The sequence below is a fragment of the Sorghum bicolor genome, chromosome 3, assembly GCF_000003195.3.
Source record: "Sorghum bicolor cultivar BTx623 chromosome 3, Sorghum_bicolor_NCBIv3, whole genome shotgun sequence".
In the NCBI taxonomy this organism is placed as follows: Eukaryota; Viridiplantae; Streptophyta; class Magnoliopsida; order Poales; family Poaceae; genus Sorghum; species Sorghum bicolor.
The window spans coordinates 9,619,863-9,633,950 of record NC_012872.2 but is presented as its reverse complement, the minus strand read 5'-3'; the positions used below and the strand labels follow the sequence as shown (position 1 = coordinate 9,633,950).

The 14,088-nt window shown below is 40.1% G+C and overlaps 1 protein-coding gene across 2 annotated transcripts; it reads left to right on the top strand.

Moving 5' to 3' along the window:
- LOC8072368 lies at positions 7,207–13,112 on the top strand. 2 transcript variants are annotated; one of them, XM_021457050.1, is made up of 7 exons: positions 7,207–7,379; positions 7,460–7,878; positions 8,036–8,221; positions 8,551–8,658; positions 9,448–9,648; positions 9,724–11,810; positions 12,059–13,112. In XM_021457050.1, exons 1-7 carry the CDS (start codon positions 7,298–7,300, stop codon positions 12,582–12,584), a joined length of 3,609 nt encoding a protein of 1,202 aa, XP_021312725.1. In that variant the 5' UTR covers positions 7,207–7,297; the 3' UTR covers positions 12,585–13,112. The 2 variants fall into 2 exon arrangements, with proteins under 2 accessions (XP_021312725.1, XP_002457535.2); XM_002457490.2 differs by lacking the exons at positions 7,207–7,379; positions 7,460–7,878 and having other exon boundaries at positions 8,048–8,189.

The window sequence follows — 14,088 nt, the reverse complement described above, 5'->3', positions numbered from 1 at the left end:
TCCAAGGAAACTCATATTTATTGGACTCCAGATACTTTATTTGGGCTATTTTGCTTGGCGTGATGACACGTATTTACATTCCAAAAGGAGCAATCGACCAGGCCACGTCCTTCATGGTTAAAGATCACATCGTGCGCTTCCTCATAAAGTAATCAATCATTTATATAATATTATATATATATATATCAATCTCTATGAATCGCACACGCCGGAAATTTTATATTTATCTAGTCGTATCTGACTATAAATAGCATCTAACGTTTCTTTTGCAAACCCTTGAAAATAAGGCAATTGATTATGATCCACGCCGCCGCACACAACATCTGAGCTAGCAAAGCCGCCGGCTGTGTTCCTACCGATCTCCAACATGGGTGCGTCTTGTTCCCGGCCGGCAATCTGCGCCTCGCCGACTTCTTTTGCTGGCGCCGCCGACCACATCCATCAAAGCATCACACGTCAAATCCCTAGATGCGTTAACGCACTGCCCTAAGTCCAGTTCATCGGCCATCAATAGCAGGCCAAAGATCCCCATGTTGATGCTCTGATCATCTTTGGTCCGGCATCTCCAGCCGTGAGCCATGGAGCATTGTTTGAAGCCCAATCCTCTTAAAGGTTTGTGAGTCATCTTCTCAAGTTCGTCAACTAGAGGCTAGCAGACCACAGCCATGAACATCGTGAATACTTGTATATCATGCTGGGACCCTGCGCAGTCGGATGCTGCGAGATTTCGTGCTGACGGAGGAGCACGGCTAGGTGAAGCTCTTGCCGCTGGCTCTTCTCATCGTCAGGGCAAGGATGCTATTATCTGTGCCTGATCGTTCGTCTTTAGCTATGGTGAGCATATCCACGTCTCTCTGCATGATCTCTCTGTAGCTCTGTTACTAGCTTTGGTGCCTATGTATCTTTAGCAAAAGATAGCATTATCATTCAATCGAAGCAAGCAAACACATGGTTTGACCTTGGCCTTTCCAGTATCCATTGTTAACTTGATTAACTACAACAGAAACAAATTTTAATTTAAAATCACGTGTCCTTTATAGTTAGATTATAGTATCGCTCTGATATTTTTATTTATTTTTGCCAATTAAAGTTTAAATGAATTAAATAATAGTATAAGACATGTTTATTTATAAATAAAGTATTAATATAATTAGCTGCTTTTGCATATGCTTTTTCTTTTGCAAAGATAAAAATTTAACTTTATTAAATATGATTAAATTTACTTTAGTTTGCTAATTACAAAAATGACGTAGGAGTTACACTTCGATAGTTTAAATAAAAATATTTATATGGTTTAGTTAATTAGTATCATAAATGTATTTTTATATTATAACTTGTTTAGCTTGAATTCACGCCACATGCACTTTGAGTAGGTGTTCCCACACGTTATTTTTAATTTGGCCAAGATAAATCTAAGTTGAATTATACGATAATATATGTTAATAAAATATGACTAGTCTTAACTTAGCTTTTGAATTAAAATATATTTTGTCATGATTTTGTTTAACTTGTTAAAGCTATATGACAATATTTATAGATAAATGTTTTCTAAACTAGGATATAATTTGTGTAATCTAAATTAACTTGCTTCTTATGGTTTTGCTAAATCGAAATAAATCAAGGATGTAGGTTTTCTTTTATAAAATAGAATAATAAAATAATATATAACTCTCTATAGTTGTTTTCTTTTTAACTATAGACTTGTTCTTAATGTTTTCTTGCGCTCTCGTGACCGTAGCAGCGAGCTCTCTTTTAGTATGTTGTTTAACATTGTCTCGTGTGTTGTTCTTAGTTGTTTCTATTTGTTGCTTGTATGTGTTTTTTGGTGTGCTTGGTTGCTGTGATCTGCGAGTAGACGAGAACCGCTTGTGAGTGTTGAAGGTCAGAAGGTGATGACTAAAAGCTGATGATGTAAGAATTAAGCAAATATTCAAGGCAAGTATAACTTGGGATCATCCTTGTTACCTACACACTTTTAATACATATATCATATGCATGTGTCCACCTTGATGACCTTAGCAAAATCATAGATGATTGTTACCTGGATTTCTTGTTACCTATTTGGATATGCATTTGGATAGTTTTGCTAGTGCTTGATTATAATCCATGATCTTGTAACATGAATATTTGGATATACAATAAACAATAAAATAAACTTTCTAGCAACTTGAATATAAAGGTGGAAAGAACTCTGGCTTTTGCTGGATTGATCTTGACCCTCCATAAGGACTTATCCCTTGGCAAAAGCTGGGACAACTCGTACAACCATGAGGGCTATATGACCGTGGATTCCTGCGGATGAATCACATGGACTGACTAATGAAACCAAGCGGCCCTAACTTGTTAGACGAACTTTTGAAAGACTTTATAGTGATCCCTGCCGACCTCCCTAGGAAGGGGGTTAGAGACTAGCTACCTCGGGCGAAAGGGTAAATCATGACTCATGGGTAAAGATGTACAACCTCTGCAGAGTGTTAAATCTGGTATACTAGCTGTGCCCACGGATACGGGCGGCCCGGAAAACTGACGGAATAGATGGACACTGATGAACATGATTAATGATGATAAATGATGGTTTATTATGTTGTTTATATGTGATATTCTTAATTCTTGTATACATTGATCATGTGGTTATGGGATTAATTATGCTACCTTAATATTTGCTATCCAACGATTAAATATGCTATCTACATATAAAAGCTAAATGCAGTCAAACCAGTGTCAGCTAATTGAGCCTCATGAACCCCTGGTTATACTTGTTGAGTACGATATGTGCTCACTCTTGCTATTTCCCACCACCCCAGTTTACTAGTAAGAGTTATCAGAGGAGCGAAGGAGTTACATCCGATGTTCTCAGGTTACAATAAGTGCTAGGCATATGTTACCCCCACTCAACCGTCCCTATGAAGATTGAGCGTGAAGATTAGTTACCGTTCCGCGATACTCTGATGTAAGTGTTAATTATAAGTATGTTTTCGCTATATAACATTGTTTCTGATACTGTTCCTTTGTATTGTTGTATGTGTGGACTTCCTGGGCACACATATAGCTAGCCTGGTTTTGTTCCTTAAAACCGGGTGTGACAGAGTGGTATCAGAGCAGTGTTGACTGTAGGACGTATGCCTAGATAGAACTGGTCGATTAGAAAAGTCTAATTTGCTATAAAACTATTTTATTATCCATTGACTCTTTAATTTTGATTATTTCTCAATCCTTGTCCCGTTGTATCCCCTCCTTGATAGCTTCCTTTGAGCTATTACTGCTTACTCCCTTGTTTTTGTTCTATGTAAGTTTATTAAAAGTTTTCTAATCCTATTTCATTCAAAAGTTCGATCGCCTATATCATCTCTCATCTGCCCTTTAGGATGACCACCATTGTTGAAGAAACATGTGTAGAATCGAAGATGTGTTGTGTGCTTGTCTTGTTTGCGTGATGCCTATGTGTTGTCTCTGTTCTTATATTTCAAAGGAGATCGAGAAGGAACCATCTTGAGAAGTAGCTCAATCTTGTTAAAGTGGGGTAGTGTACTCTCTTGCCCTATCTAGCCTGGTTTTGTTCCTTAAAACCGGGTGTGACAGCTTGGTTCGATGGACCAGTTGCAAGAGTGAAGGGCAAGTCGGAGGCATTGAAGAGAGGGACCGCACGTGATGGTGAAGCTTGAGCAAGACTTGGTGCTGATGGATCAAGGCAACGTTGAAGAACAAGTGAGGTCAAGATCGATGAACCAATAGATGATGTCATCCTTGTTATCATCTTTCTCTGTCACAACTAGTAATCGCCTCCTTGTTATCATCCTTCTCCGTCACAACTAACTTAGGGGGTGATTGGTTGCTCCTTGGTTTGCCATCCGGGATGGAGGGCTTGTGCAGGCTCAAACTATTCCAAATGAGACCATCACGTTAGCCTATTTGGTTGCAAATGAGTGTAGCATACTGGATCATAGGAATCGTGTTTGGTTGCTTGTTTGGACAGTTTTGTGGTATGACTTGGTGTGACCAGCTATGTTTGGTTTGGTGCATGACAGAAGGTGTGAGCACACATGTATGGTTTGGTGAGGTTACCACTCTAGTCACCAGCAAGAACAAAACTAAATTATAGCAATAAATGATGTAGTATTCAACAGATTGGCCTCAGATATCAGTTGCTCCTCGGTTGAACTTGAGCTTGGAGCATAAGAAACAAAGTTTTAGTACCTCAACACAAGCTCAAGGTCATTAGTTTTTGGTAACACAGTTGACATGCAAATAAGATATCATCATTGGTAATTTGATAGCACCAAAGTTCTATTAACCACACAAAAATGTAAGAGAAGAAACAACACATCATTGCAAAGTGCCATAGGTCTCAGTGCTTATTACATAAATCCACCAATGCTACTTATCAGTACAGATTAGAGAATGCAAGCAAAAGTTCAGCCATCACAAGATAAACAAGGTGCGGCTACCACACTCAAAGGTGCTCCTCCAGCGCCTACAGTTACATTCACATCATCAACCTAGGCACTTTGCTCAGTTTGTAATAAATCAAAGCATCATCATATGCAAGTGGAAGAGCAGACCACATGTCCAAAGCTCAAAAAAGGGTTTAACCATGACAGATCTGAATGTAGAACATGTGAAATCACAAGTTGACTGGTAAATCTACACAAGCACCGCACAGATCTAACCGGATAACATCAAGAACCCTAGCTCCATATGCAAACTGCAAACAAAATCACCGCGCACATCAAAGCTCATACAGGGGGAGAGGGAGGGGGAGGTGACTTGTATACCAACACGACCTAGGGAGGAATGCCAAGGGTCCGCCGGAGATTGACGACGGTGATGGCGGAGGGAGGCCGAGAAGGTGGAAGAGGATTCATCGCACCGAGAGAGTAGAGGAAGGAGAGGCGCCAAATGGGGGAGGTAACCCTAACGCCCACCCATGCGCGTGATTTTATCGGCGGGACGCTCCAATCTCCCGCGCTCGCGCCTCCCCTTCCCACCAAGGAGCGCACCATGGAAGGATGGCGAGGGAAGCTCACCTCGAGAAGACGACCTCAGCTGGGACAGAGGGGGAGAGGAGAATGAGAAGATACACCAAAACGATATAAGGTAAGGAACCAAACATGGGCCAGGTGCACACAGTCATACCGGATGGGCCTTAGGATGCCACCGTGGGGGCAACCAATCACCCCCTTAGAGCACAATAGTGCACTTGCACTTAAGCATGATGGCGACATAGGCGATGGAAACAACTAGAGAATGACACATGTGAAGGTGGTCAAGGAAGCCATGTAAGTGAGGGAGTGGGCGAGAGGTTGCGCAGGCAATGGAGAGTGAGTGAGGGAGGGAGGGGGCCACGATGACGAAGGACAATGGGGGGACATGAGGGGTAATTTTGGCTAGCGAGAGTGTGGAGTCATTGATAGCGGTTGAGTAGGATATACAAACTAAGGTGTGGAATAGTGAAAAAAAGATGTCTAGAAAATAAATTATATTATAAAATTTACTCTAGAGTAACAACACTAAAAAGTATATGTATGAGAAAAACAAAACTCAATGTATAATGTGAACCTCTTCTTGGCTCTCGCGAGCACATAGTGACATAGGCACGGTGGGCTCGTTGCAATTTACCTATCCTATTAGGGCAGTAGCCATGCAGACCTATATTAGTTCTGGAGTAAAGTTTAGTTCTACGAATGCAAGAAAAAACATCTAAAACCACTATCTATCAGTCATTGTAGTCCCATGGCTTTGTTTTTAGTGTTGCATTGGAAAGCCCTCACTAAAACTCATTCAACAAAGTGGAAAAGCACCTTGTCAAAAAAAGTGGAAAAGCTAATTTCATGTCCCCTATATGCATATAAAAACGATTTTTTCACATCCGTTAAAAATTACAATTTTTTTCTAAACACCCCATTCACACAACACGGAAGAACGATTTTAGTTGTAGTACCATGAAAAAAATTTACTGTTGAAAAAGTTTGCAACTGAAACAATTAAATTAATTAACCGAACAATTATCTTTAAGTGTTAGAAAAAATAGACCATTTTTTTAAAAAAAGCTACGGCTCGTGAAAGACCATCCGACCATTCATCATCAAACCGCTTGTAAATGTTTAATTATAGAGTCATTAGAGCAACTCCAACAGCTCTGCTATTCTTATTATGGAGATCTTTTATAACTTTTATTGGAGAAAAATAGGCTCCAACAGATGTGCTATTTGGTTTTGTAAAATAGAAAGTTTGCTATCTCTTGATTTTCGTTGGTCATATATAGCCAAACACTGACACTAGCTATCTGATAGCAAGGCTGTTGTGAACCTCGTCTTTTTTAACAAGTTATCTATTTTACAAAATGGCTAAACATTAGAATTTGGCTACTAATTTTAACCAAACTCTTAGAGTGAGTGATGATCTAAACGAGACTGATTTCCACTTTTCTGACATATAAATATAAAATGTACAATTACTGTGGAAGTCATTTGGATTCTAATCCCCGGTAAAAAAAACTTACAATTGTTTCAATCCGGAACTAATCTGTTTTGTGTTTGTTTTATAATTGTTTGTATCCGGAACAAATCTGTTTTGTTTTCTTTACTAATGTTCCTAGTGATTTCTAAGGGGGTGTTTAGTTTGGGTTAGTATTTTTGTTTTATCTAACAATTTGTGTTCAATCATAGAATAATTATGCTCAAAAAATTCGGCTCGCAAATTACTCTCTAGCTGTGTTTTTAATTTTGTAAATAGTTTATATTTAGTGCTTCATGTCCAAACATTCGATATGACGAAGGTAAACTTTAACCGTGGCACAAACAGGGCCGCTGATTTACTCATCCAAACCTTAATAATTGTTTCTAGCCGGAACTAATTTCTTTTGCATTAGTTTACTAGGGTTTCTATAGTGATTTATAAATGGAATTGAAACTGATTTACTCGTCCCAAAAATTGTGTTACTCTATCTATTTAACTTTATAGACTATTTAGTAGTATTGTTTTAGATTAAACTTCTCTAAAAGAATACACTAAAATCTATGATATCAAATAAATATAGTGCCCAGACGTATTTAATTATGAATTTAGTAAAACTAATTTGATGTTGGAGAGGTTAGTGTTTTTTTATATAAATTTGAGAAGTTCAAATTGTACGCCTAAAAATCCGAAGCCCGTGGGATAGGGTGAGCGAAAAGGTTCTTACGGTTTATGGAGATAGAAAACCGTAGGATCAAGATCGAACGTCGTTGTGACTCTCCGTGCGGCGGCGCGGCCTAGAAAACACAGGGACCACCGTCCGCCGTCGGCGGCGGCGGCGTCGATGGAGTTGGAGCGGATTCCAGCGGCGTCCGCCATGGACTGGAGCATCGACCTCGACAGGGGCCTCCGCTCCCGCCAACCAGGTAGAGTCGACTGCCCCAATCTCCCTTCTTCATCTCTTTCCTCTATCCCCTAGCTCACCTCCGCTCTCGTCCGGCCGCAGCAACGCGCGTCCGCGCCGTCGACGCCGCCGGCCCACGCCTCCGCCAGCTCTGCACTTGCGCCACCGCCCCCGCGCCCGTCGCCTCCGCGTACGGCGTCCTGCCCGGGGAGGCGCGCGTCTTCGCGGAGACCATGCTCCTCCGCCTCGCCACTGAGTTCAGGACCGCCGACGGCGCCATGCGGGTCCGCATCGTCAGGACTCTCCTCAACACCTCCACGGGGCCAGGGGTGCTAGCCGGGGCGTGCGTCGCGGAGCCCGACCAGCTGCTCAGGAGGGTGAAGGCGGTCTACGACACGGGGAACAAACGGGACAGGGCGCTTGCACTGCGCGTGTTCGGGTGCTTCGCCGACATCGCCAAGGACAGCGTGCACGTCCGCTCTCTCATACTTTCCAGCTTGGGTGCTCCCAGTCCTTTGGAGGTCAGTACCTTTCTTTACCACTCAGCAGCGCCGCGAATGATATGTCCAAGACACATTTCCTACCTTATTGGATAGTAAATTGTAATTTCCATCAAGTGTTTGCAAGCTGTAGTTTGTCCACTTTTGAAGATTAACAAACACGCTCGTCGATTAGCAGGTCAAGGCAGCAATTTTTGCAGCTGGCTGCATTTGTCATCTGTCAGAGGACTTCTCAAGGATCATTCTTGAATTGTTCAGAAGATTGATATGTTCTCAGACATCAGAGCCACAAGTTATCATGGCAGCAATTAAGGCTTTCTGGAAGCTTGATTGTACGTTGGCTGTTATCCATAGAGTTCATGAGGTGTTTATGGATATACATTTGTCGCTTAAACCCAAAATTTATCCATTTACTTCAATTTTGTCAACATGTGTGCTGCCTGTGCAAATTTTACATATAGATGATTGTTCACCCACGCATATTGAACTTAAGTCACGCTCATGGCCAAACTAACATACATGTCATTGATAAAAAAAAATCTGATAACTGATACAGGGGATTTTTGAAATGGAGAGAACAGGATAGTGTTACATTCTGCTTTCACATTCCTATAAAGGAGTTATTCTTCATATTTTTGTATGCCGTTGTTTTCACTGAACTTTAAGAAGACATTTTTATTGTCAACCTCACAGGTTGGAAAACAGATGGTTCTAGGCACACTGGAAGATGTCTTCAAATCTGAAATGCTCTTTTCGCTCTCAAGATTGTCATCTAAGTCGATCATTTTGTTTCCTGACCAGGTAGCACAATGCTATCATCCCTTTAATTGTGTTTCCTATTATGTCATGTTAACCATATAGTTTTATTTATTGAAAAGATTCAATTTAAGTGACATATGGTTATGGTCCCAAATTTCTATTGGCAATTGCATTTTTCCTTTTTCAAACAACATTAATTTTCTTATATGTAGGGCTGGTGAGTCTGAGTTGAGTGGCTCCTTGAGCCAGCTCTCAAGCCGGTGATCTGGGTTTGATCTCCGGCGTTGGCACTGGGAGGCCCCTCCGTTGGCCTCCCTTGTGAAATTTTCCCCTATACTTCATTCTTTGTCAGTTTACTGGAATACAGCTTCTTCTTTGTGATTTCTGTAAAGTAAAAGCACTGCTAGATAAGATTTAAATTATGTCCATGATATACACATCTTCATAGTTCTTGGAGGTTACCCAAAAAAACCTCCTTCCCTTCTGAGAAAATGGCTATTATAGGTCTCCAATCGTTGTGGCTTCTCTAAAATAGGACTCCAAACATTTGTCCATGATATACACAAATGTTTGCAGTCCTATTTGAGAGAAACCACAACGATTGGAGTCCTATAATAGCCATTTTCTCCTCCCTTCTTTGGCGCTAGCATTCATATTGCACCCTCCGTTTTATATGCCTGCAAAACTTCTATATTAATTTTAAAAGCTATTTATTTATCTGATTCTCCGGATTAGAGACCTTCGGGGCTAGCAATGATCCACAAATATGACTATTGTCCACTGTTCATTGAATGAACTAATTTAATTTCTTTGATCAACTTTCTATTGCAGGTGGATTTACTTTTACTGTTTATGGATCATGATTCATCTTCTGTGAAGTCTGTGGCGTTAAAATGTATGCGTTTTATGTTTCGCAGAAATACCTGCCATTTTCCAGTTATCAGGACTGTTTTTGGCAGATTGTTGCCACTAATTGATGATGAGGATTTTCCACTTGACTGTAAGAGCGATGTGTTAAGGATTCTACAGAAGGTGATGACTATTGCCTCTGCTTCATTTATACTCCTTTTTTTTTCTCTTATCTGATTGTAAAAAATACATTTTCAGATGTTATGCAGTAAAGCGTCAAGTAATCATCATGCCAATGGTTCTGAGTTATCTAAGCTTCTTCTAGCCGCTGAAAGTTCTTTAGATTCTTCTTTGGAGATACAAGGTACCGCTCTGGAAATTCTTGTGGAAATCTTTTGTATTCTCAAGGAAGTGAGGTCAAATAACATATCAGTTCTTAAGGGTTCATCATTTGCATATGCTGAGTGGCAAGGAGCAATGAACAACATACCATTAACTGAAGAAAATAGTATGAACGGACCTCTGTGTAGGATAATTACAATGATTGTGAATCATATTATATCTCTGGTCAATGAAGTTGCTAGCAGAAATACCTGCTTATCATCTGAAGTGGATAAGGCATGCAAAACTCCTTTCAGACTTATGCTGAAGCTTGTTTCATGCTACCCTTCTGCTGCTGCTGTAGCTCTTGATATACTGAAAAGCCTTGCAAAAGAACTGTTTCTAATTAATGGAAGTGATTACTCTGAAGTTTCTGTTACTTCTGCTGAACCATTCCAGACAAGTGTTGCCCTTGAAGAATTGAACACTTCAGATGACAATGTTCAACTGTTAGCTACAAGCATTGAAGCTTCCTGCACTGAAACAGATATTGGCAATGGAAAACTGGATCTTATCAAATTTGATTGCAAGAATAGAAAGTCCATAATGAATGACCTAATTCATTGCACGCTCAAATTTGCAAATGCTTGTCATGAGGTGCTCTGTGAAACATCTGGTGCTAAATCTAATTCTCATGAGAGCATCAAGGGTCTAATCAAGTATGTGCATCAGGATGCCCCTCAGCACTGGAGCACATATGAATCCTTCCATTTGGTAATGTGTGCTTGTGTTACCCGGAATACTTGTAAAATTAGTGGTGGTAATAATGAATCTGGTGATTCAAAAGAGCATCGTAATACACTTTTCGCTCCTTCTGTTTGGATAACTCAGGAATTATGCGCACTTCGAATGACCAAAATGCTTATAAAGAAGCAGAAATACTGGGAAGCTTATAAGTCTTCTATGTACTGTTGTCGTAAAGGTCTCTGGTTCACAGCTTCTTTTGTCTTCAGAAAACTGGCAGATGGTTTTAAAGCAGACTCTTTCAGTTTTTGGCTCAAATCGTTGCTGCTACTTTCTGCTGGTGAAATTGAGATGAAACTATTGCTTTTTCCCTCAGCAACTGTAAAGTTAGTAGGTGAGTTAAAAATGGAGGGTGATTTTAGTGAGGATCTTTACTGTACTGAAACAGATGCCGATAGCACCCTCAGTAGATCATCAGAGTTGCATGGTTTCCGAGCAAAGATATCTGATATTTGTGGCAGAACATTATTAGCAAATAATGCTCTTGCATCCAGTGCTTCTTCAGATCATGACTTCTTATTCCAGAGGTGGTTCATCAGCCTTAGATCATCATTTCTTGAGGTCCTAACAAATGTTCTTGATATCCTTAGTGCACACTCTTCTTATGAAGCAAGAGGAGACCATTTAACTTTATCTGGAGAGTTTATCAAAGACCAAGCACTTGCTTTGGATCATTGCTCTCTAAGATTAAGTGACTTGGCAAAGAGTTATGATCTTCTTGCCGCATCCCATATGGACCTGGATCGACATAGCTCAAGTAGTATATCCAGGCTTGCTTTCATGTGCTCACTTTTGGCATTTTGTACCACATATTCTGTTTATTTCCCAAAGGCATGTAACTACGTAGAGTCCTGCAAGCTTCCAAAAAGGTTTTCTCATGCTTCAATCCTACAAGATCTGCATGGAAGAGTAGATGGGTCTGACTGGCAGGTTGTTTCCCAGCTGCGACAGTTCATGCCCACTTCTTTTGATGAACTTGACAGCTTACAGTCCAGCACACGGATCAATGGTTCATGTAATCTGGAGAAGGATTTGTATTCTCTTTACCATTTTGCTGTGGCATCTTTGCTTGCTGTATGTGGTAGTGCTGAAGCTGAACAAATACAAAATGGAGAGGATTGTTTATCTGCTTTGCAAGGAGGGTTGCAAGTGTTGTCCAGCATCTTGCAGAAGTATTTGGAATTTCCTTTCGTGGTTCCCAAGTACTTTTTCAGAGTAAGGTAAGTATGCTGTTTTACTATGCTGGATGAATTATATACGAAATGCCCTTTTTTATATTAGCATGTGTTTAGTATTGTCTAGGGACAGAAAGAAAAGTTATTGTAATTAGTACTAAATTGCTACTTTTACAGCAGGAGATGCTTTGCTATCTTTCCTATTTATGTGATAATGTTCCAAACACTATGCTAATGTTTGAATGGAGCTTCCAAACATGATATGACACTTTTCATTTTTGGCATGTATGCAGGCCTTGCCTTGGTGCCGAACTTTACATGTTTGGTTCGAATCCTGTGAATGAAAAAGGAATGTCAATAGAGCCTGGTTCCCTATTGTCTCTAACCCTCTGCATGAAGTGGAAGCGCATGTTAGAAAGAAGCGCCATTCGCGCCGTGAAATTGTACTGCATTCTAGCCACAAGCTTAGAGACCTGCCTGGACGCAGCAGGAACGAGAAGCAAGCAGTTTGATCCACGTAGGACCACTGAAATGGTCGAACTGAATTCCAAGCTGCTGCAGTACATAAAGAGTGATCTGAGGAAGGCCAAGAATGAAACGAAGAATTCCCATTGTGGCATGGACATGGTGACTGCCTTTGCCTGCTTTGAACCAACCGATAGTGGGCAGGGGTTCTCAGGCTGCCTGCTGGATGTCTCCTCGTTCCCTGAAGGCTCGTATCAGATAAAGTGGCACGCGTGCTGTCTCGACGAGAATGGGTCCTACTTTAGCCTCCTGCCGCTGAACGATGGTTCCATCTTCTCTATCCGGAAGTCCTGACCTAATGGCCGCTGCAGTGATGGGAATGGAAGATGGAACACACTTTCTTGTGTTCATTTGATTGGACCCAGAGGCTTGTTATCTGATCTGGGTTGACATGTTCACTCTATTGCTTGTGTTGTGGGCTTGTGGCAGTAAATTACAGAGGCCTGTAGAGAGCATGAGCTCATGAATGAGCCGAATTCGCTGCCGATCTTCACCTTCCTGCTATCCTGAACAGAATCAACACAAGCAGATAACATAGATTGCTGGATGAAACACAGGTGTAGCTCCAGCTTTTTCTATTCTGAATCTGACTTCCTCAGGGCTTTAGTTGAGTTTGAACTTGTGTAGAAGCAGTACAGGTTCCAGTTCCTCTGTACCTTTTTTTTTAGCAACAGTTCCTCTGTAACTTGTACTCTAGAGAAAGATAGTATAGTGCTACTCCTACAAGGCTAGTACAATAATACAAGGCAATGAGGCCTTGTTTAGTTCACCTCAAAAACCAAAAACTTTTCAAGATTCTCCGTCACATTGAATCTTACGACACATACATGGAGCATTAAATATAGATGAAAATAGAAATTAATTGTACAGTTTGCCTGTAAATCACGAAACGAATCTTTTAAGCCTAGTTATTCCATGATTGAACAATGTTTGTTAAATAAAAACGAAAGTGTTACAGTGTCAAAATCCAAAAAAATTTTGCATCTAAACAAGGCCTGACTCTAGGTTTCTGGCAGATCATGTGCTTAGGCCTTGTTTAGATCCAAAATCTTTTTGGATTTAGACAATGTAGCACTTTCGTTTGTATTTATCAATTGTTGTACAACCATGGTCTAACTAGGCTCAAAAGATTCGTTTCGCAAATTACAGCCATTGTGTACTTAGTTATTTTTTAATTTATATTTAATACACTATCATGTGCCGCAAGATTCGACGTGACGGAAATTTTGAAAAGTTTTTGGTGAAGGCCTTGTTTAGTTCCTACACGAAAATTTTTTGGTGCATTGTAGCACTTTTGTTTTTTTTGACAAATATTGTCCAATCATGGAGTAACTAGACTTAAAAGATTCGTCTAGTGGATAAACTGTGCAGTTAGTTTTTGTTTATTTATATTTAATATTCCATGCATGTGCCGCAAGATTTGATGTGACGTGGAATCTTGAAAAGTTTTTGGTTTTTGGGTGGAACTAAGGCCTTGTTTAGTTTCTTTCCAAATCCCAAAAATTTTCAAGATTTCCTGTCACATCGAATCTTTATACATACATGGAGCATTAAATCACTTGTTTAGTTCTCAAAAAAATTTCTAAGATTCTTTATGATTTTTCGTCGCATCGAATCTTTAGACATATACATGAAGCATTAAATATAGATAAAAAATAATTAATTACATAGTTTGTCTATAATTTGCTAGACGAATCTTTTTAGCCTAGGTAGTACATAATTAGACAATAATTGTCAAATATAAATGAAAATGCTACAGTGGTCAGACACAAAAGTTTTCACTAAGGCCTTGTTTAGT